This window comes from Pristiophorus japonicus, chromosome 5, assembly GCF_044704955.1.
Source record: "Pristiophorus japonicus isolate sPriJap1 chromosome 5, sPriJap1.hap1, whole genome shotgun sequence".
In the NCBI taxonomy this organism is placed as follows: Eukaryota; Metazoa; Chordata; class Chondrichthyes; family Pristiophoridae; genus Pristiophorus; species Pristiophorus japonicus.
This window is the reverse complement of record NC_091981.1, coordinates 104,850,739-104,875,333: the sequence shown is the minus strand read 5'-3', so window position 1 is coordinate 104,875,333 and position 24,595 is coordinate 104,850,739. Positions and strand designations below refer to the sequence as shown.

The 24,595-nt window shown below is 43.4% G+C and overlaps 1 protein-coding gene across 2 annotated transcripts in view; it reads left to right on the top strand.

Moving 5' to 3' along the window:
- The first annotated feature begins 961 nt into the window (after positions 1-961).
- hibadhb (3-hydroxyisobutyrate dehydrogenase b) overlaps positions 962-24,595 on the top strand; it is a 219,643-nt gene continuing 196,009 nt past the window's right edge. Inside the window, exons 1-2 of one of the 2 annotated variants that reach the window (XM_070879930.1) lie at positions 962-1,079; positions 23,984-24,144. In XM_070879930.1, coding sequence (XP_070736031.1) covers positions 1,010-1,079; positions 23,984-24,144 — 231 coding nt within the window. In that variant the 5' untranslated portion in view covers positions 962-1,009. The remainder of the gene's footprint in view (positions 1,080-23,983; positions 24,145-24,595) is intronic. The other variant, XM_070879931.1, reaches the window with a different exon arrangement.

The window sequence follows — 24,595 nt, the reverse complement described above, 5'->3', positions numbered from 1 at the left end:
AAAAACACTAGCATGGGCTGAATGGCCTATTTCTGTGCTGTAAATGCTGTAATTCATATTGTACTACAGGGCTGTATTAGTTTCTGGCAGTGTAGTTCTGCTACTGTCTAAAATTTTACTTAACAATAAATATATTTCTTTGAGTTTGTTAGTAATGATCTGATGGTGTGGTAGTTATTGCTTTTCAGAGGAGACAGGAGAATGTGATAGGCATCCCAGATCGTCTCTGGTGCATTATAATGTAATAATTAATGGTGAGTCAATTCCACTCACAGCACCTATAAAGGGCGCACGTTTCAGTTTATAGGAGGCATCGTCTGCTTCTGGAAATTGCCCTTTTGCTGCTAGCAGTAGTAAAAACTGTCAGGAGAAAGACTGAATAATAACACCTGGGATTGATCTGGATGTACACAAATATTTAACATCAATGAAGAGCTGAAAATTTTAACAGGTCATATATACTACTCTGAGTAATACATGCTTGAACTAATGGAAGCAGACAACCGGAGTGGTGTGCAGCACTAATGCTTCATACCACATTTGAAATACCCACCCAGAGAGGCAACAATGAAAATGAAATACAAATGGATCTGCTGCAATTATTGTAGCATTGCATTTGTAGCCAAGGCAAACGTTATAATCGCTGTGTTTTAAGATGCATTTTCCCAATTCGGAATATGAAATCAACAAAAAAAAAGCTTCAAGTACTGAACAATCTCTTTCTCGTATACACAAAATCCTATATCTGGTAAACAGACAAGAGCCCGTTTCCCACGTAACCAGAAAGAATACTCTTCTAACAGCAAAATCCACTGCTCTTCACAGAAATGATGATAGGATGTCCCGGCACCAGGTGCTGCTGATTGGGAGCGCGCCTCACTGCCCGCCACATGTGCATTGGCGCTGCAGCTGTCACTCGGAGTTCAGCCGATCGCTTCCGCTCCCTCTGCGATAGGCTGGTTGGCGAGGGAGTTGCAGGAGGCAGAGGTCGGGGAGACAGGACTGAAGTATGGCGGCTATTGTGAGGAGGTTAGCGAAACTCTCATTCAAATATAGCAGCTATGTTCGCCACTGTGTTGGTAAGGCTTCTTATTAATTTGCTCAAATTAAACACTGAGTTTAACTGCTGCCTTGGATGTAAGCAATGTTGATACTGAGGGTGTCTAAAGACTGAAGATTTTGCAGGATGTACCAGTCTGAGTAATGTACCCTTAGGACACAAAGTGGAAGCCAACATAATCTAAATAGAATATAGATATTTTCGCTCTTTTGTTCTTTGACACTCATACAGAAACCGACTTCACTGTATTACTGCAGTGTAAGTAAGGAAAGTGATTTCCAGTGTTGGAGATCTTTCACTTTTTTTATATCATGGATTGTGTTGCATTTACACGTTGTGGATTGTTGCACACCAGTTGATTTCATTGATTTTTTTTGTATTGCTAATCCATCCTGAAAAGCAGTGATTTCACTTCGTACAGTAGAATATATAGGACTTTCAGTTACGTAAACAAATTTTGCTTCCAATACATTTAAGTGAAATTGTTGACATCAGATGTTTGCTCTTAATGGAATTTGCATCATCTGGTTTGCTAAAAATAGAAACCAGTTTTGAAACAAGCTTGGAGTTATCATTAAATATTGTATTGGACTTGTTTGGATATTTTCAGTAGCACATTTGAAATTGAATTTGGGGTTTCCAAAGGATTGCAGAATTGACACTTGCAGTGCTGGAAAATTACAAGTAATAACCATACATTCAGATTCCATCACTATTATAATGCTGATTCCTCCTGCCCCTATACTTGGAAGTTTAAAAACTGAACTTGTTGACTGGAGGCACACTAGAAAGTACTTTTTAAAAATGTGTTTTTCCCCCCTTAATTTTCTGTTCTCAAGGTCCTGCCTCTAAATGGAGTACACAGACGCTCGCAGCTCTCCAGCATCTCACCCGAGGGCCATTCCTCATATGTTTGCTAGACAGTGGGTGACAAAAGGCTATTTGACCATGGAGGCAGTCTTGTTTACCCATGTAACCCTTCCCATCCTCAATAATCTACACGCATTTCATGTCCAATGTATTGAATTCAAAGTCTTTTTCCTCATCTTCAAGTCAGTTCATGGTACTGCTCCACCCTATGTTAACAACCGATTCCAGTCTTCCCTCTCCCCCTACGCCTTTCGTCCTTTAGCTTTCTGTTTCTCCCCACCATTGGTAGAAGAGCTTCATCTGCAACTCGGTCCCTATATTCCTCTGCCTCTCGATTTTCTTTAAGTGCCTCAACCAAGTTTTCAGTCATCTCTCTCATAATGGCTTAGCATCAGCTTTTTTCATTTTTCCATGGAACGCATTTTTGGGATGTTTTTCTATGTTAAAGGCATTATATAAATTCAAATTATTGTTCTTGAATCATACTTTGACCCTGGTGATGCCCACATGAGGCCTTTTTCCATTTGGGGTCAGTGTAAAGTGATCAGGAACCCCTTGTGCCAGGGGCATTGGCAGCAACTTTGGTACTGCAAATGTTGCCCCAACTGAGGTCAGCTAACTAGCGATTGAACCAAGATTGTATGGTTTAGTACAATTTTTTTAGACCAATATGTCGAGGAACCAACTAGGGGGGAGGCCATCTTAGACTGGGTGTTATGTAATGAGAGAGGATTAATTAGCAATCTCGTTGTGCGAGGCCCCTTGGGGAAGAGTGACCATAATATGGTGGAATTCTGCATTGGGATGGAGAATGAAACAGTTAATTCAGAGACCATGGTCCAGAACTTAAAGAAGGCTAACTTTGAAGGTATGAGGCGTGAATTGGCTGGGATGGATTGGCGAATGATACTTAAGGGGTTGACTGTGGATGGGCAATGGCAGACATTTAGAGACCGCATGGATGAACTACAACAATTGTACATTCCTGTCTGGCATAAAAATAAAAAAGGGAAGGTGGCTCAACCGTGACTATCAAGGGAAATCAGGGATAGTATTAAAGCCAAGGAAGTGGCATACAAATTGGCCAGAAATAGCAGCGAACCTGGGGACTGGGAGAAATTTAGAACTCAGCAGAGGAGGACAAAGGGTTTGATTAGGGCAGGGAAAATGGAGTATGAGAAGAAGCTTGCAGGGAACATTAAGACGGATTGCAAAAGTTTCTATAGATATGTAAAGAGAAAAAGGTTAGTAAAGACAAACGTAGGTCCGCTGCAGTCAGAATCAGGGGAAGTCATAACGGGGAACAAAGAAATGGCGGACCAATTGAACAAGTACTTTGGTTCGGTATTCACGAAGGAGGACACGAACAACCTTCCGGTTATAAAAGGGGTCGGGGGGTCTAGTAAGGAGGAGGAACTGAGGGAAATCCTTATTAGCCGGGAAATTGTGTTGGGGAATTTGATGGGATTGAAGGCCGATAAATCCCCAGGGCCTGATGGACTGCATCCCAGAGTACTGAAGGAGGTGGCCTTGGAAATAGTGGATGCGTTGACAGTCATTTTCCAACATTCCATTGACTCTGGATCAGTTCCTATGGAGTGGAGGGTAGCCAATGTAACCCCACTTTTTAAAAAAGGAGGGAGAGAGAAAACAGGGAATTATAGACCGGTCAGCCTGACATCGGTAGTGGGTAAAATGATGGAATCAATTATTAAGGATGTCATAGCAGTGCATTTGGAAAGAGGTGACATGATAGGTCCAAGTCAGCATGGATTTGTGAAAGGGAAATCATGCTTGACAAATCTTCTGGAATTTTTTGAGGATGTTTCCAGTAGAGTGGATAAGGGAGAACCAGTTGATGTGGTATATTTGGACTTTCAGAAGGCGTTCGACAAGGTCCCACACAAGAGATTGATGTGCAAAGTTAGAGCACATGGGATTGGGGGTAGTGTACTGACATGGATTGAGAACTGGTTGTCAGACAGGAAGCAAAGAGTAGGAGTAAATGGGTACTTTTCAGAATGGCAGGCAGTGACTAGTGGGGTACCGCAAGGTTCTGTGCTGGGGCCCCAGCTGTTTACACTGTACATTAATGATTTAGATGAGGGGATTAAATGTAGTATCTCCAAATTTGCGGATGACACTAAGTTGGGTGGCAGTGTGAGCTGCGAGGAGGATGCTGTGAGGCTGCAGAGTGACTTGGATAGGTTAGGTGAGTGGGCAAATGCATGGCAGATGAAGTATAATGTGGATAAATGTGAGGTTATCCACTTTGGTGGTAAAAACAGAGAGACAGACTATTATCTGAATGGTGACAGATTAGGAAAAGGGGAGGTGCAACGAGACCTGGGTGTCATGGTACATCAGTCATTGAAGGTTGGCATGCAGGTGCAGCAGGCGGTTAAGAAAGCAAATGGCATGTTGGCCTTCATAGCAAGGGGATTTGAGTACAGGGGCAGGGAGGTGTTGCTACAGTTGTACAGGGCATTGGTGAGGCCACACCTGGAGTATTGTGTACAGTTTTGGTCTCCTAACCTGAGGAAGGACATTCTTGCTATTGAGGGAGTGCAGCGAAGGTTCACCAGACTGATTCCCGGGATGGCGGGACTGACCTATCAAGAAAGACTGGATCAACTGGGCTTGTATTCACTGGAGTTCAGAAGAATGAGAGGGGACCTCATAGAAACATTTAAAATTCTGACGGGGTTAGACAGGTTAGATGCCGGAAGAATGTTCCCAATGTTGGGGAAGTCCAGAACCAGAGGTCACAGTCTAAGGATAAGGGGTAAGCCATTTAGGACCGAGATGCGAAGGAACTTCTTCACCCAGAGAGTGGTGAACCTGTGGAATTCTCTACCACAGAAAGTTGTTGAGGCCAATTCACTAAATATATTCAAAAAGGAGTTAGATGAGGTCCTTACTGCTAGGGGGATCAAGGGGTATGGCGAGAAAGCAGGAATGGGGTACTGAAGTTGAATGTTCAGCCATGAACTCATTGAATGGCGGTGCAGGCTAGAAGGGCCGAATGGCCTACTCCTGCACCTATTTTCTATGTTTCTATGGGTGCATTTACACATTAGACCATTGGGGAACTTTCTTAAGGTAGCCTTAAATTATACAGATTATGTCAGGTTTATATGGCCATGTTTATATGAATGTTGGTCATTCACTACAATAATTACTTGCATTTATGTAGGACTTTTATGTGGAATACACTGTGGGAAAGGATAATGGGGGCTGAGTTTTAGACAAGGTGAAATTAATGTAGAGTGGAGGAGGGAAGGCTAAAGGAAGACCTTGGAGAAATTGAATCCAGAGACAACAAAAGCATGTACAGAGGTTTCAAGGAAATGAAAAGCTGAGTAGGGCAAAGGGCAAAGGTGGGCAGTGTTATGGAGGTGGATACAAGTGATGTTGGTGATGAAAAACATGTGGGGTTTTAATTTTAGCTTCTTGTCAGGTTGGATGCCAAGATTTCACATGGTCTGCTTTAGCCTGAGTGAGTTTTGCTGGGGAGGGGGATGAAGTTAGTGGCAAGGGAGTGTAGTTTTATCATTTCGGCCAAAAGCAATGGCTTTGATCTAGGAATATTTAATGGAGGAAGCTTTGATTCAACCATGACTTGAAATCGGATAGGTAGTATTGACAGCACAGATAGTCAAAGGAAGAAGTGGAGAAGCAAAGTTGAGTTTCATCAGTACACGTATTGAAGCTGACCCTGTGTCGGTATATACCATCACCAAGGGGCACCATATAAAGAAGGAAGAGGAGGGGGCCCAAGGACAGATGATGGATGGAGGGGGTTTCTGGAGTGGTGAAAAGAAGCTTTCATTGGATATGCAACAACTGTATTCAGATAAGTCAGAGTGGAGCCACTGAAGAGTTTACATGAAGCTGGACAGTGGAGGAGGTGTGATGGAGGGGATGGCTTGGTCAACAGCATCAAACTCTAGAAAGGTCAGAGAACAAACAGAGATAATACATGATAGTCACAGGGCATGCTATTTGTAACTGACTAGGGTGGTGTCGATTTCTGCAATGGGGTGGAAGTCAATCTGGAGGAATTTGAGATGGGCATGGAACTGGGTGAAGATGAGATATTTGAGGACTTTAGTGAAGGAAAGAAGTTTGGAGATGCGCAGTAGTTGCAGGAGCCGGGTGAGTCAAGAGTAAACTTTGGAGGAGGGGCACACTTTTTAGTGGAGTACATTTATATACAGCGGTTGACTTGTTGCAGTCCTCTGCACCAGTTAATAACTAACTAAAAGTATGCAGAAATCTTAGCTTAAGATTTGAGTTCTTAACAATTCAAAATTAGTTGCCACATTATATCCACCTGCGTTACAACAGTTACCGCACTTCAAAAATTACTTAATTGGCTATAAAGTACTTTGGGATGTCTTGAGGTCGTGAAAAGCACTACATAAATGCAAGTCCTTTTTGTAACGTGTTAAGAATCATACATCGGCATGTACTAGACATTGCAATTTTCTACATCTGCAAAATGATTTTATTTAACAAAGTGAAAAAAGCCAATTATTTAATGCATTGTACTTCTGATTTGGAGCTCAAATTGTTGAGCTTTCAACAGTTTGCAAAGTTCCAAATCAAGCAACTAAACTCAGTGACTTAAACCTGTTTAAGACGCATAAATGTGTCTTAGCAGAATAATGCATTCTACATTTAATGCTATAAAACTGTTGTTATTGTAAAACAGCATATCATTTGACTTGCCATGAGCAACGCTACAAGAGGTAATTGGATAAATATGTTACATGTCAAAGATGAAAAAGAAAGAACTCAGTGTTATTATGGAATGTTATAATGGGATTCTCAGTCCATCCGAGGCCCTGCTAATCCAGTTACGTGCCAGTTTCCGGAGCTGCCTTAGCTCCAGTGCCTGCCCGACGATCACTTACCAATGTCTCGCAGTGCGAGTGCACCAGGCCTGGCATCGAAATCCCTGGTGCGTGAGCTTTCAGTCATGCCGCTCGAGCGGATGAAGAAAATCAAAATAACGGCCAACAGCACGCACCCGACCAATGCCATCACAGCAACAGATCCCGTTCGCATTCTTTTGTGGACCTCCTGGAAAGTCCGTGAACCGCAGTTCGAGAACCACTGGTTTAAGCTGCAAATTTCACCCAAACTGTGTGTGCAGTACAGTCAGTAGTATAAATAATGGTGGTTTCACAAATTCTCCCTAACCTACCCCTAGGAGAGCATTTCATTATGTGGCTGGGTAAAATAAAATTCATAAATTGATGCTGACCAAGCTAATTGGTCAAGGTTAAAAATATAAGAGCTACACAATGCTTTGCTTACTGACTATATACAAATCTGAATGATGGCGAACTTTGATTCACATTATTCTAAAGTTCAACTTGAGCTGCCAGAGTAATAGCAATGATGCTGTGATATTGGTCAACCAATGGGGGCCTCTATTTGATCTTAATCCATTCAATTCTGTGTTCAACCAAATTCAAATGACTGGCTAGTGTAGCTAACTTCACACAAAAAAAAATTGATCTGTTAAAATGCCATTTTTCTCAACTCGCTTGTCTGCTGCAGAGGGAGAAGAAAATGATGGGTTCAGTTTAACATTTTATACAATTTTTTTCATGGCAAGAATGCTGATTTTTATAGGCAAATATCCAGGTTCATTGAGGAACAAAGATTTTTTCCTTCCCTTCATACACCTATGAGCTGAGTTTTTAAATTAAAAAAGAAGAATTTAATTTATATCGCTTTATTGATCAACAATGCAAGAAAACTATAGCTTCAAAATCATTCAATATCATAATAAAATAGTTTGAATACTCATCTTAATTCGGTGTGTTGTCTTGTCTCAGTTGATAGCAGTCTAGTTCTGAATCAGAAGATTGTAGGTTCAAGTCACACTCCAGGACTTGAGCATACAATCTAGGCTGACATTCTAGTGCAATGTGCGAGGTGCTGTCTTTTGCATGAGACATTAAATGGAAGTCCGTTCACCTGTTACAGTGCTTCAGGTGGATGTTGAAGATCTTATTGTACTATTAGAAAAAGTGTTCTGGCCCCCATTCCTCCCTCAATCAACACCATCAAAACAGATTAACTGATAATCCACTTATTGTATTTATGGATGAACGTTGTTGACTGGAAAATGGTTGCCACATAAATCACTGCACTTCAAAAATAATGGTGCAAAGTGCTTTTGGATATCGGAGGTATAAGCCATTATGGGAATGTAAGTCTTTATCTCCATTGATTAGATTTATCTGAAGGTATAGTGATTGGTTCTGAATTGTAAAAATTTACAGCATAACCACAGAATACATTTTCCAAGCTCAATTTAATGAATTGCTATTTAATTAGATGAAGTCAGAAATTATGCAAACTTTTTGAAACAGTGGGTTGGACTCGGGCAACACCTGTTTTGTCTCAGTTTGGGTATCTTAGACTGTGTGACTACCACATATATTTTAAATCTTAACATTGTTTAACCACATTTGGGCAATGGCTATATTATATATTAAAAATGCCGAGTGCCTGCAACATTCCAATGGCATTGTACTTGTAGGTGCTGCTGTGTCACATTGTGACCTATGAACTTTAGTGGGACTTGCCCCTAATGCTATGTGACCAGCTGTTATTCTCTTCCCCTAGTACCCTCCTCTAACCTGGGTCCAGTTATCCTTCTGCCTTCTAACCCTTCTTGACCTAAACACTGCACTTGGTCTTGACTCTTTGTGCATAATGGCATTGAGATGAATTGGTGTAAAATATTTGAAAGTCATTTCAGCATATCTAAGTACTTGATTTCCCCCTCCCCCCCCCCCCCCCATTTTGAATACTTTTCAGTGTTTATGCACTTTGTCATCCAATTCTGAAATATATAAGGTTTTCAAATATATATTTCTCTGTGTAATTAAGTCATTTGATTTAGATTGTTTCTACTCCATGAGTTTATAGAAGGGCAACTAAAATATTTGAGATTTTGGTCTTCAGCGGTCCATAAAACTGAACATGTTTTCATTGGAAAAAAGATTGAGGAGTGGTATGATTTTATTTAGTCTTTATAATGAGAAATGTGGATGTACACAGCATATTTACCTTGGCTGGTAATCAGACTATGGAACAAGAGTATGAAATTAGTGAGCATTGAGTGAGACTAGAACAACAGTGGCCAAATGTTTTGTCTATGAGGGTCACCTTAGATGCATACTGTGGATCCTTGTAGGGTGTGTATAAAGTTTTAAAATCAACATGTAGCAATTTGGGTAAAAATAAGCTGTGTGACAGGAAAGGACAGAACATTTAATGGAAGCAGTGCAGCAGAGAATTAGGTCAAAACAGGAATAATGGTTAAAAAAATTAAATTAAAGGCTCTTTATCTGAATGCATGAAGCATTCGTAACAAGATAGACGAACTAGTGGCACAAAGAGAGATAAGTGGGTTTGATCTAATAGCTATTACAGAGACGTGAGTTGCAAGGTGACCAAGGTTGTGAACTAAATGTACCAGGAAGTAGAAACAGTATGGGTGGAGAGAAGGGATAACAAGAGGAAGAAAACACTGGTGGGAATAGTAGATAGGCCCCCGAACAGTAGCTATACTGTTGGACAGAATATCAAGAAATAGTAGGAGCTTGTAACAAAGATAATGCAATAATCATGGGGGACTTTAATCTTCATATAGACTGGATAAATCAAATCGGCAAAGGTATTTTGGAGGACGAGTTCATGAAATGCATTCGGGACAGTTTCCTCAAACAATACGTCAATCCAGGGAAAAGGCTATTTTAGATCTTGTATTGTGTAATGTGACAGGGTTAATTAGCAGTCTCATAGTAAAGGATCCTCTGGGCAGAGTGATCATAATACATTAAATGTAATGTGAAATTCTGAGAGTGACTTTCCTAAGTCCGAAACTAGAGTCTTAAACTTAAAGCCAATTACATAGGTATGAAGGGCGAGTTGGCAAAGATAGATTAAAGGTATGGCAGTAGATAAGCAGTGGCTAGCATTTAAAGAAATGTTTCATAATTCTCAACAAATATACATTCCATTGAGAAACTCCACAGGAAAAGTGATCCATCCGTGGCTAACTAAAGAAGTTAAGGATAGCATTAGATTGAAAGAAAAAGCTTATAATGTTGCGAAGAATAGTAGTAAGCCTGAGGATTGAGAGAGTTTCAGAAATCAGCAAAGGATGACCAAAAAATTGATAAAAAGGGAAAAAATAGACAGAGAAAACTAGCAAGAAATATAAACACAGATTGTAAGAGCTTCTACAACTATGTAAAAAGAAAGAGTAGCAAAAGTAAACATTGGTCCCTTAGAGGCTGAGGCTGGTGAAATTATAATGGGGAATAAGGAAATGGCAAAAACGTTAAACAAATATTTTGTATCGGTCTTCACAGTAGAAGACGCAAAAAGCATGCCTAAAATGGTGGGGAACCAAGGGTCTAATGAGGATGAGGAGCTTAATGTAATTAATATAAGTAGAGAAAAAGTACAGGAGAAACTAATGGGACTAAAAGCCGACAGATTCCCTGGACCTGACGGCCTACATTCTAGGGTTCTGAAAGATGTGGCTGTAAAGATAGTGGATGCATTGGATTTGATCTTTCAAAATTCCTTAGATTCTAGAATGGTCCCAGCAGATTGGAAGGTAGCAAATGGAGCAGCGCTATTCAAGAAAGGAGGGGAGAGAAAACAGGGACCTTCTGGCCAGTTAGCCCGACATCAGTTGTCGGGGGGAAAGTGCTGGAATCCGTCGTTAAGAAAGTGGTATCAGGGCACTTAGAAAATCATAACATGATTAGGCAGAGTTGACATGGTTTTATGAAAGGGAAATCGTGTTTGACAAATTTATTGGAGTTTTTGAGGATGTAATTAGCAAGGTAGATAAAGTGGAACCAGTGGATGTAGTATATTTGGAGTTCCAAAAGGCATTCGATAAAGTGCCATATAAAAGATTACACAAGATAAGGGATCATGGGATTGGAGGTAATGTATTAGCATGGTTAGAGAATTGGTTAATGGACAGCAAACAGAGAGTAGGGATAAACGGGTCTTTTTCAGGTTGGCAGGCTGTAACTAGTGGGGTGCTGCAAGGATCAGTGCTGGGGCCTCAGTTATTTACAATCTATATTAATGACCTAGATGAAGGGACTGAGTTTAATGTATCCAAGTTTGCTGACGATACAAAGCTACGGTGGGACAGTAAGCTGTGAGGAGAATACAAAGCGTCTGCAAAGGGAGATAGATAGACTAAGTGACTGGCCAGCAAGGTTGAGTATAATGTAGTCAAATGTGCTATTGTTCAATTTGGTAGGAAGAATAGAAAAACAGTTTCTCACCATTTAAAAAATATTCTATCAAATATTGGTGTTCAGAGAGATTTAGGTGTCCTTGTGCAAGAAACACAGAAAGCTAGCATGCAGGTACAGCAAGCAATGAGGAAGGTAAATGGCATGTTGTCCTTTATTGCAAGGGGGTTGGAGTATAAGAGTAAGGAAGTCTTGCTACAATTGTACAGGGCCTTGGTGAGACCACACCTGGAGTACTGTGCACAGTTTTGGCCTCCTTATCTAAGGAAGGATATACTTGCCTTGGAGGTAGTGCAACAAAGGTTCACTAGATTGCTTCCTGGGATGAGAGGGCTGTCTTATGATGAGAGATTGTGCAGAATGAGCCTATACTCTCGAGTTTAGAAGAATTGAAACATACAAGATTCTGAAGGGGATTGACAGGGTAGATGCTGAGAGGTTGTTTCCACTGGCTGGAGTGTCTAGAACTAGGGGGCAAAGTCTCAGGATAAGGAGTAGGCATTTTAAGGCAGAAATGAGGGGAAACTTCTTCACTCAGGGCTGTGAATCTTTGGAATTCTCTGCCCCAAAGGGCTGTGGATGCTGAGTCTCTAAATATATTCAGGGCTGAGATTCGATAGATTTTTGGAGTCTAGGGGAATCAAGGGATATGGAGATCAGGCAGGAAAGTGGAGTTGAGATCGATGATCAGCCATGATCTTATTGAGGGGCCATATGTCCTACTTCTGCTCCTATTTCTTATGTTCTTAACATTTCTCTTAACTGGACAGAGTGATCTTTAAAAGGAGTGCTAAACTTGGGAATTTAGAGAGAGGGGGAAGGAGGTGCTGCGTTTTGCCTCCAATACATGGAGTGCTTAGTGTTACAGGAAAATAGTTAATTTCATGTACCTAGAATTTAAACTAGATCTAGTAATTAGTTAAAAGATAAACTATACATTAATTAAAATGTATGCATTTAACTAACTTAACTAACAAAACATTATAAAGGGATGGCAGCACAGGTATTGTGCCGCAACTGCAGCATGTGCGAGTTTGTGGAAAACATCGCCTGCACTAAGTGTCTGCAACTCAAGGAACTTCAGCTCAGAGTTGTTGAGCTGGAGTCTGAGGTGCAGACATTGCGGGGCATCAGGGAGGGGGAAGAGTTATCTGATAACTAGTTTAGGTAGTGGTACAGGCACGATCGGGCGTTCCAAAGGCTGTGTTACCTGCCCGGTGCTAGGGTTAAGGATATCTTCTTGCATCTGGAGAAGAATTTAGAGTGGGAGTGGGAAAGGGAGGATCCAGTTGTCATGGTCCACATAGGAACCAACGACATGGGTAGAACTAGAAATTAGATTCTGTTGAGAGAGTTTAAGGAGCTAGAGTCCAAATTAAAAAGCAGAACCTTGAGTAATAATCTCTGGATTATTACCTGAGCCACACGCAAATTGGCCTAGGGACCGGTAGATCAGAGAGTTGAATATGTGGCTCAGTGAATGGTGCGGGAGGAAGGGGTTTCAATTCATGGGGCACAGGCACTCGTACTGGGAAAAGAGGGAGCTGTTTTGTTGGGGTGGTCTCCACTTAAACTGGGCTGGGATCAGTGTCCTACTGAATCGTATAACTAGAGCTGTAGATAGGGCTATAAACTAAAAAGAAGGGGGAGAGGTCAGGTGAGGGGAAATTTAGAAATCTAAAGAGAAAAGTCAAAGCGATGGAGCAGTGTCATGATTTGGGTAAAGATAAGCAGAGTGACAGGAAGGGGCAGAGAGTTTAACAGTAAAAGTGTGTCAGCGAATAAGGCGAAAGCCGGGACTAATGGTAAAAAGTTATTGAAGGCTCCTTATCTGAATGCATGAAGCATTCGTAACAAGGTAGATGAATTAGTGCACAAATAGCGATAAATGGTTTTGATCCAATAGCCATTACAGAGATGTGGTTGGAAGATGACAAAGGTTGAGAACTAAATGTTCCAGGGTACTTGACATTTAGAAAACACATGCAGAATGGAAAAGGGGGCGGGGGCGGTGATAGCCCTGATAATAAAGAATGACATAATAACAGTAGTGAGAAAGGATCTTGGCTCAGAAGATCAGGTGGTAGAATCAGTATGGGTGGAGATGAGAAATAACAAGGGCAGAAAACAATGGTGGGAGTAGGTTATATGCCCCCAAACAGGTATTAATCAACAAATAAAAAGAGCTTGTAACAAAGGTAATACAATAATCATGGGGGACTTTAATCTAATCTATCTGTAGACGTGGCAAATCAAATTGGCAAAGGTAGTCTGGAAGACGAGTTCATGGAATGCATTTGAGACAGATTCCTAGAACAATGTTCATGGAACCAACCAGGGAACAGGCTATTTTAGATCTTGTATTGTGACATAAGAACATAAGAAATAGAAACAGGAGTAGCTATACGGCCCCTTGAGCCTGCTCCGCCATTCAATAAGATCATGGCTGATCTGATCATGGACTCAACTCCACTTCCCCGCCTGCTCCCCATATCATTTAAGAAACTGTCTATTTCTGTCTTAAATTTATTCAATGTCTCGGCTTCCACAGCTCTGAGGCAACGAATTCCACAGATTTACATCCCTCTAAGAGAAGAAATTTCTCCTTATCTCAGTTTTAAATGGGCAGCCCCATATTCTAAGATCATGCCCTCTAGCTCTAGTCTCCCCCATCAGTGGAAACACCCTCTCTGCATCCACCTTGTCAAGCCCCCTCATAATCTTATACGTTTTTATATGATCACTGTAATGTCCTTACACACAACTATAAATTCACACGAGGCACATTCTGCAGACAAGGTCACTCTGTGACCTGAACCTTTATTCACAGGACCAAGAAGTGATGACCCTGCGTGAGACCTCCCTTTATATACTTGGATGACCAGGTGAGGATTGTCTCCCACAAGTTCACCCCCTGTGGTCAAGGTGTACATTTCTTAGGTGTATACAGTATGCAATGTTATGAAGGTTACATACATGACATCACCTCCCCTCCCAAACGTCTTATGAGGTCAAAGATTAAGTCTTTCAGGCAGTCGACGCTCTTTCGTGGAGCGCTGCAGTTGGGGCTCTGGTTGTTGAGCCTTGGCATGCGTCTCTGTCACCGGCTTGTCCGGGCTGGCCGCAGGGACTGTGCATGCTGCTGAATGTTCTTGTTGCTCGTTCACTGGCGGTGGTGTGGGCAACATCTCATGATCTTACTCAGTGTCCATGCTGAACCTTTTTTTCCCACTTGGCCCAGATGCTTGCGGCATATCTGTACATTGTTAAGTCTGACCACTATGTCCCTATTCCCCTCTTTGCCAATTACAATACCCTCAAGCCACTTGAGCCCTAAAGCGTGATTAAGAACAAATACAGGGTCATCGATTTCTATACATCTCCCCTTTGAGTTGCGGTCATGGCACTCATTTTGGAACTGGCGCTTGTCCTCAACAATGTCTGACAGGACAGGATGAATGAGGGACAGCCGAGTTTTAAGTGTACTTTCATGAGTAGTTCTGCGGGCGAGACTCCCGTGAGCGAATGCGGTCGAGACCTATAGGCCAGCAGGACGTGTGATAGGCGGCATTGAAGGGAGGGTCCTTGAATCCGGAGCATGCCCTGTTTATGATTTGGACTGCACGTTCCGCCTGGCCATTGGAAGCCGGCTTGAACGGTGCCATCCTGACATGTTTGATGCCATTACCAGACATGAACTCCTGGAATTCAAAGCTCATGAAACACAGGCCGTTGTCGCTAACCAGGATGTCCAGCAAGCTGTAGGTCGCAAAGACCGCACACAGACTCTCTCTCCACAGTGGTGGATGTCATGCACGAATTCAATATGATGCATTCGATCCATTTCGAGTATGCATCAACAACAATGAGGAACATTTTTCCCATGAATGGGCCCGTGTAGTCGACGTGACCATGGCCTGGGCTGAGTGGGGCCTCCCTGGGGGCATTGCCCAGCTGGGCACACGTCGTGCACCTGCGAACAGTGTTCTGAGTCAATTCCCGGCCACCATACATGTGACCAGGCAATGGCCTTCATTAGCACGATGCCTGGGTGCTCGCTGTGGAGTTCCCTGATGAATGCAATCCTTCCCTTCTGGGGCATGACTACCCGGCTGCCCCATAGTAGGCAGTCGGCTTGGATGGAGAGCTCATCCATCCGTCTGTGAAACGGTCTGACCTCCTCTGGGCATGCTCCGTGTGCGGGCGCCCAATCCCCAGTCAGGACACATTTCTTAAACAAGGATAGGAGGGGATCTCTGTTGGTCCAGATTTTGATCTGGCGAGCTGTGATGGGGGAAGCCTGCGCTGTCAAAGGCTTCAATGGCCATGACCATCTCAGCACTTTGCTCTACTGCCCCTTCAATGGTGGCCTGTGGAAGCCTGCTGAGCGCGTCAGCGCAAATTTTCGGTGCCTGGCCGGTGCCGTATGGTGTAGTCATACGCAGCCAGCGTGAGAGCCCATTGCTGTATGCGAGCTGACGCATTGGCATTGACAGCTTTGCTGTCTGACAACAGGGATGTTAACAGCTTGTGGTCCATTTTTAACTCGAACCTTCTGCCAAAAAGGTAGTGGTGCATCTTTTTCACCCCGTAGACACATGGGAGTGCTTCCTTTTCAACCATCCCATATCCCCGTTCTGCTTGGGAGAGTGACCTGGAGGCATAAGCCATAGGTTGGAGTTGGCCCTCATCATTACTCTGCTGCAACACGCACCCGACCCCATAGGATGATGCATCACATGTCAAAACCAATTTCTTACAGGGGTTGTACAGGGTCAACAGCTTATTAGAACAAAGCAGGTTCCCCGCCCGATTGAAAGCCCGTTCCTGACAGTCCCCCCAAAACCAATCGCAACCCTTACGCAGGAGCATGTGTAGCGCTCCAACAATGTGCTTAAGTTCGGCAGAAAGTTCCGGAAATAGTTCAATAGTCCCAGAAATGAACGCAACTCCGATGTGTTGCTGGGCCTGGGCGCACGACGAATCGCCTCCGTTTTGGATTCGGTAGGCCGGATCCCGTCTGCGGCAACCATCCTGCCCAAAAACTTGACCTCTGGGGACAAAAACACACACTTGGACTTCTTTAGTCGCAGGTCTACCTGGTCCAGTCGGCGTAGCACCTTCTCCAGGTTGTGGAGGTGTTCCTCAGTGTCTCGACCCGTGATAAGGATGTTGTCCTGAAATACGATTGTTCATGGGATGGATTTGAGCAGGCTTTCCATGTTCCTTTGAAAGATAACGGCCGCTGATCGAATGCCAAACGGACACCTGTTGTAGACAAACAGCCCCTTGTGTGTGGTGATGGTGGTCAGTAGCTTGGATTCTTCGGCCAGTTCCTGGGTCATGTGGGTTGAAGTGAGGTCCAACTTGGTGAACAGCTTGCCGCCTGCCAGCGTGGCAAAAAGATCCTCCGCTCTCGGAAGTGGGTATTGGTCTTGTAGCGACACTCGGTTGACAGTGGCCTTGTAGTCGCCACAGATCCTGACCGAGTTTTTCAGACAGGGACGATGGGGCTTGCCCAGTCGCTGAATTCAACTGGCGAAATTATGCCCTCTCTTAGCAACCTGTCCAACTCACTCTCAATTTTCTCCCTCATCACATACGGCACAGCTCTGGCTTTGTGGTGCACTGGTCTGGTGTCCGGCGTGATGCGTATCACTACTTCGGTACCGTTGAAAGTCCCGACACCAGGTTGAAATAGTGACTCAAATTTCTGTAGGACCTGTGAGCACCCCCCCCCCCCCATTTCCAGTTCATCTCGGCTAGCCAGCTCCTCCCCATAAGCACGGGACCATTTCCCGGGACAATCCAGAGTGGCAGCCGGTTCTCTGATCCATTATGTGTGACCACCAACATTGCACTACCTAGCACTGGGATGATTTTTTTGGTGTACGTCCGTAATTGTGTGTCAATGCGTTCTAGTTTGGGTCTGCTAGCTCTGAGTGGCCATAGTTTCTCAAATTGTTGGACACTCATAAGTGACTGGCTGGCCCGTGTCCAGCTCCATGCGTACTGGGATGCCATTTAATAGGACTTTCATCATCATAGGTGGCATTTTGGTATATGAGCTGTGGATGTTTGCCACATGAGCCCGCTGAACTTCAGCGTCCATTGCTTAGTCCCAAGCATCAACCTGCCTTGCAGACCCTTCTTCTGGTTCGTCTGCCTCGTAAATTAGCCTCGGTGCGGGCTTCCTGCACATTCTGGCTAAATGTCCATTGAAGTTATAATTTCTACAGATAAATTGTTGAAACCTATAGGTTTTTGCAGCATGTCTGCCCCCGCACCTCCAGCATGAGCTGAGATCGTTGTGAACAAAAGGGCTGTTACCAGGCATTCCTCTCTGATTGTCTCTTTGATTACTCTTGAGCACTCTGTTAATGGGTGTCAATGGCCCCATCCCAGGACGCATTGTCCACCATGATGGCGTAAATGTCCGTTCAACCTGCCATTGTCTCTGTTGAGGACCCACTCTAGAATCTGTTGCTGCCTGGGTGGTGTTGAATTGCCCTTGCCCGCCTGTGGGGTTCTGAGTCGCATTTACAATGTTAACTCCCTGATCCATCGCCACGTTGGAAGCAGAGTTGCGCGCGTATATTATCTTGGTTTCCTCCTCCCCCATCATGAAGGTCTGAGCCGTCAACGCTGCCGCTTCCAAGGTCAAGTCCTTGGTCTCAATTAGCTTTCTGAAAATCCCGGCATGACCAATGCCCTCAATAAAGAAATCCCTGAACATCTCCCCCCTGCATGCGTCTGTGAACTTAGAGGCTGGCCAAGCGCCGAAGGTCCGCAACGAAGTCCGTTATGCTCTGTCCTTCCTGGCGTCGGTGTGTATAGAATCGGTGTCGGGCCATGTGTATATTGCTCGCCGGTTTGAGGTGCTCACTAATCAGTTTGCTGAGCTCTTCAAAGGTTTTGTCCGCCGGCTTCTCGGGTGCGAGCAGGTCTTTCATCAGCGCGTACATCTTAGGTCCACAGCTGGTCAGTAGATGCGCCCTTCGCTTGTCAGCCGCTGCGTCTCCCAGCCAGTCCTTCATGACAAAGCTCTGCTGGAGCCTCAACGAAATCGTCCCAGTCCTCACCAACACAGTACTGTTCCTCTGTGCTACCGGTGGCCATTCACGTGAGTTGTTGATTCCCGTTTCTCGTCGCCAAATGTCCTTACACACGACTATAAATTCACACGAGGCACATTCTGCAGACAAGGTCACTGTGACCTGAACCTTTATTCGCAGGACCAAGAAGTGATGACCCTGCGTGGGACCTCCCTTTATATATCTGGATGACCAGGTGAGGAGTGTCTCCCACAAGTTCACCCCCTGTGGTCAAGGTGTGCATTTCTTAAGTGTATACAGTATGCAGTGTTGTTATGAAGGTTACATACATGACAATCACCTCTCATTCTTCTGAATTCCAATGATTGGAGGCCCAACCTACTCAACCTTTCCTCCTAAGTCAACCCCCTCATCCCTGGAATCAACCTAGTGAACCTTCTCTGAACTGCCTCCAAAGCAAGTATATCCTTTCGTAAATGTGGAAACCAAAACTGCACGGAGTATTCCAGGTGTGGCTCACGAGTACCTTTTTATATAGCTGTAGCAAGACTTCCCTGCTTTTATACTCCATCCCCTTTGCAATAAAGGCCAAGATACCATTGGCCTTCCTGATCACTTGCTGTACCTGCATACTATCCTTTTGTGTTTCATGCACAAGTACCCCCAGGTCCCGCAGTACTGTGGCACTTTGCAAACTTTCTCCATTTAAATAATAACTTTCTCTTTAATTTTTTTCTGCCAAAGTGTATGACCTCACACTTTCTGACATTATACTCCATCTGCCAAATTTTTGCCCACTCACTTAGCCTGTCTATGCCCTTTTGCAGATTTTGTGTGTCCTCCTCACACATTGCTTTTCCTCCTGTCTTTGTATCGTCAGCAAACTTGGCTACGTTACACTCAGTCCCTTCTTCCAAGTCGTTAATATAGATTGTGAATAGTTGGGGTCCCAGCACTGATCCCTGCGGCACCCCACTAGTTACTGGTTGCCAACCAGAGAATGAACCATTTATCCCGACTCTCTATTTTCTGTTGGTTAGCCAATCCTCTATCCATGCTAATATATTACTCCCAACCCCGTGAACTTTTATCTTGTGCAGCAACCTTTTATGTAGCACCTTGTCAAATGCTTCTGGAAGTCCAAATACACCACATCCACTGGCTCCCCTTTATCCACCCTGTTTGTTACATCCTCAAAGAATTCCAGCAAATTTGTCAAACATGACTTCCCCTTCATAAATCCACGCTGACTCTGCTGACCGAATTATGCTTTTCCAAATGTCCTGCTACTGCTTCTTTAATAATGGATTCCAACATTTTCTCAACCATAGATGTTAGGCTAACTGCCTCCTTTTTTAAATAGAGGTGTTACATTTGCAGTTTTCCAATTTGCTGGGACCTCCCCTGAATCCTGGGAATTTTGGTAAATTACAACCAATGCATCCACAATCCCTGCCGCTACTTCTCTTCAGACCCTAGGATGCAAGCCATCAGGTCCAGGGGACAGGGTTAATTAGTCATCTCATAGTAAAGTATCCTCTGGGGAAGAGTGATCACAATATGATAAAATTTCACATTGAGTTTGAGAGTGAAATACTTCAGTCAGAAACAAGAGTATTAAACTTAAATAAAGCCAATTACGTAGGTTTGAGAGGCGAGTTGGCTCAGGTAGATTGGGAAATTAGATTAAAGGGTATGACGGTAGATAAGCAATGCCAAACATTTAAAGAAATATTCCAAAATTCTCAACGACTATATATTCCATTGAGAAATAAAAACGCCACAGGAAAAGTGATCCATCTGTGACTAAAGATGTTAAGGATAGTATTACGGACTAGAAAAAAGAGGTTTATAATGTTGTGAAGAGTTGTAGTAAGCCTGAGAATTGGGAGAGCTTTAGAAACCAGCAAAGGATGACCAAAAAATTGATGAGAGAGAAAATAGAATATGAGTGAACTAGCAAGAAACCTAAAAACTGATTGTACGAGCTTCTACAAGTATATAAAAAGGAAACAGCTTCTACAAGTTCAAAAAGGAACAGAGTAGCAAAAGTAAGCATTAGTGCCTTAGAGGCTGAGACAGGTGAAATTATAATGGAGAATAAGGAAATAACAGAGACTTTAAACAAATATTTTGTATCTGTCTTCACAGTAGAAGACACAAAAAACATACCAGAAATAGTGGAGAAGCAAGGGGCTAATAAGAGTGAGGAACTTAAAGTAATTAATATCAGTAGAGAAAAATACTTGAGAAACTAATGGGACTAAAAGCCAACAAATCTCCTGGGTTCTAAATCTAGGCCTACATCCTAGGGTTCTAAAAGAGGTGGCTGCAGAGATAGTGGCTGGATTCGCTGTGATCTTCCAAAATTCTCTAGATTCTAGTAACCCCGCTATTCAAGAAAGGAGGGAGAGAGAAAACAGGGAACTTGCAGGCCAGTTAGCCTGACATCAGTCGTCATGAAAATGCTGCAATCCATTATTCAGGAAGTGGTAACGGGGCACTTAGAAAATTATAACATGATTAGGCAGAGTCAATATGGTTTTATGAAAGGGAAATCGTGTTTAACAAATTTTAGTTTTTTTTACGGATGTAACTAGCATGCAGGTACAGCAAACAATTAGGAAGCCAAATGGCATGTTGGCCTTTATTGCAAGGGAGTTGGAGTACAAGAGTAAGGAAGTCTTACTACAATTGTACTGGGGTTTGGTGAGACCATTACTCTTGGGAATCCCTGGCCCAAGACCACTCAAAGTGGAGGAGAAGCATCTGAGAAGGCGCCGAACACTTCAAGTCTCATCACCAGCAGCACGTGGAAACCAAGCACAAACAGCGGAAGGAGCATACAACAAATCAAACACCCCACTCGTCCCACCATCCACCAGCTGCCCCATCTGTGACCGAGACTGTCGATCCCACATTGGTTTCATCAGTCACCTTCAAACTCATTTTAGTGTGGAAACAAGTCATCCTTAATTCTGAGGGACTGCCTATGAAGAAGACCAGAGTACTGTGCACTGTTTTTGGTCTCATCTGAGGAAGGACATGCATGCCTTAGAGGTGGTGCAATGAAGGTTCACTGGATTGATCCCTGGGATGAGAGGGTGTCCTATAGAAGAGATTGAGTAGATTGGGCTTATACTTTCTGGAGTTTAGAAGAATGAGAGGTGGTCTCATTGAAACAGATTCTTACAGGGTAGATGCAGTGAGGATGCTTCCTCTGGCTGAGGAGTCTAGAACTAGGGGCCACAGTCTCAGAATAAGGGGTTGGCCATTGTGGACTAATGAGGAAAAATGTCTTCACTCAGAGGGTGGTGAATCTCTGGAATTCTCTACCCCAGAGAGCTGTAGAGTCTCAGTCTTTGAGTATATTCAAGACAGAGATCGATAGATTTTTGGATATTAAAGGAATCAAGGGATATGGGGACAGTGCAGGAAAGTGGAGTTGAGGTAGAAGATCAGCCATGATCTCATTGAATGGCGAAGTATGCCCTTGGGGCCGAATGGCCTACTCCTGCTCCTAATTCTTATGTTTTTATGTTATTCTGAGAGGGATTGAAAGGGTAGAGGTTGTTTCCTGTGGCAGGAGTGTAGTCTCAGGAGAAGGGGTCGGCCATTGAAGACTGAGATGAAGAGGAATTTCTTCACTCAGGGTTGGAATTCTCTACTCTAAAGGGCTGTGGATGCTGATTCATTGAGTATATTCAAGGCTGAGGTCGGTAGATTTTGGACTCGAGGGGAATCAAGGGATATAGAGATTGAGTTTAAGTCAAAGATCAGCCATGATCTTATTGAATGGTGGAGCAGGTTCGAGGGGCCATATGGCCTACACTTCCTAATTCTTATGTTCTTGTGTAACTTGTATATATCTCAAGCTATAGATCTTGCTGTTCTGATTTAAAGATTTATTTATGAGGCAATAGCACTAAAAACTGTCGATTCCCAATCCTCAGATCAGCATAATTCAAACAGGAAGAAAGAAATATAGTGTAACTAAAAACTAGGTAACTTGGGTTTCTTGGGTCGGATTGCTTGGGCTCATTGGCCACATTATTATAAACGGGCTGTAGTTTGGACAATCCTGGATTAGAGATTAGGAGCTTTTTTCTGCACTCTGTAGTTAATACCATGGAATAGATTCCCATGAAAAGCAGTGAGTTATGTTGATTAACTCTTTTAAAGAACTGGGAAAACATGGGATTGAGAATTATAAAGGACATGATGATTGAACACTATGAAAGTGCTGGAACTGTGAATGGGGGGAAAATTGCGGTCGGAGGCTTCCTTCGGATGAACGCCTCTGACCTGAAAAAATTTAATCGAAAATACCTCGTGGTCACGGAGGCACCTTCGATTCCGCTCGGAGTCTTCATTCGATGCGCAGCATACGGGGAGATGACTTCCCTGTACGTATGGAAATACTGGAGTCACATGGGCCTGGACCAGCAATCACTCGGTAGTATTCTCACTGATAATGGGAACTCCGTTTTAATGAGTTCCCATTACAGGCGCAGCGCACTGAATCCGGAACCATCAGGACCGAAGTCGTTCCAAAATCCGGCAAAATGCAAAATCCGGAACGTCTTTCTGACGTCACAAATCCGCAAACACCCGAGCCCAGGTTCGGGTATTTCCGGATTTCGAAACGTCAGCAGGGGGGTGTTCGGCGGGCGATGAGGTCGTCGGCCGGGGCCCCAGCTGCCGGGGAGGTGTTCGGGCAGGCCGGCAAGGCCAGAGGTCGGGTGCCGGCGAGGCTCGAGGTCGGGTGCCGGCAAGGCGAGGCCCGTGGTCGGGCATTCGCAGGACCTCAAAGTCGGCGAGTCCGGATTCCGAAACATTTTACAGATTCCGGACGACCCTGCCACCATCGGTCCGGAGTTCGTATTCGGGAACATTCCGGATTTTGGATGCTCAACCTGTACTATCAATGAGAATAACTCCCTAAAACAAGAAGCACAATATTAAAAAAGCACCTCAAATATTTAAAATTAATTGAAATTAAAATGAATGTTGTCAAAAAATATTTTTTGGAATTTTTTTTGATGTGTTTCAATAGGATTAAAAATAAACTTAGCTTATTGGACAGGATTTTTAACATGACATTTTTTGATTAAATTTAACTTTTATATATTTTAAAACTCTTACACTGGCAAACTTAAGCTATACACCTGCTTTTACCAGATGTGAAAGTTTGAAGGATATTCGCTGGGCAAGATATGGGCAAATAGCCCAATCTCTACCCTGTGGATGTCCTTCTCCCGGGGATGCGGAGGATCTGTCAAGAGAAATCTTGACAGATCGGAAAAGCTGTTTTTTGGCGCATGCACATCTTGCCCCAAAAACCAGCTTTTGCGAGGCCTTGCTGGGTCTGTGTGCACTTCGTATGGACCCACTGGAATTTTCAGCACAATGAGTTACTTGTAGAAATGAACAGGACAGAGTTGTAACGGAGTTGCCAAGTTGGTCAAATTGAAATTGGCTAACTTAGCACAAACAAGAAATTGACCTGTACCTTCTGATCTGTGTCGCTTACATTCGACAATTGGCCTATGCGAACAAAGCCATCCACAGCACTTTTTTAATGTCATTATACACTAACTTTTTTTTGTAACCTTTGAATGTAAAATGGCAAAATATGAAATGCATCACTCTGTCATTGTTAAAAATGATTGGGCTAATAGTGCCTTCCAGATCAATGGTCTCTAAAGCCCCAGTGGGATTCGTTGGACTGGGCAACATGGGTAATCCAATGGCGAAGAATCTCATAAAGCATGGCTATCCCATTATTGCTGCAGATGTCTTCCCAGAGTCGTGCAAAGAAATACAGGATTTAGGAGCACAGGTAATTATAGTATTTAATTTTAATGAATCATGTTTATTGTGACATTTTTATTGTGACAATCAGAAACTGAATCATCTTTTGTCCTTTTGTTTTGTGACTTTGCTCCCATTTTACACTATGAATCAATTGTTACATTTCTGTAGATGAAGGAAGACAAGACACTGGGCCTGGGTGGATTTCATACAAGGATACTTAAAGAACTGGCTAGCCAAATCAGTGATGTCCTTGCCCATATCTTTAGGAAATCAGTACAAATGGTCTTATTGCCTGGGGTTTGAAAAGTAACTAATATAACACTAATCTTAAAAAGAATCATACCGAGAGCCTGATATTTATTGTGGATAACTTATTAGAAAGCACCCAGAAGCGGGGGGGGGGCGGTAGGGGTAGAGGGAGAGGGAGAGGGAGAGGGAGAGGGAGAGGGAGAGGGAGGAGAGGGAGAGGGAGGAGT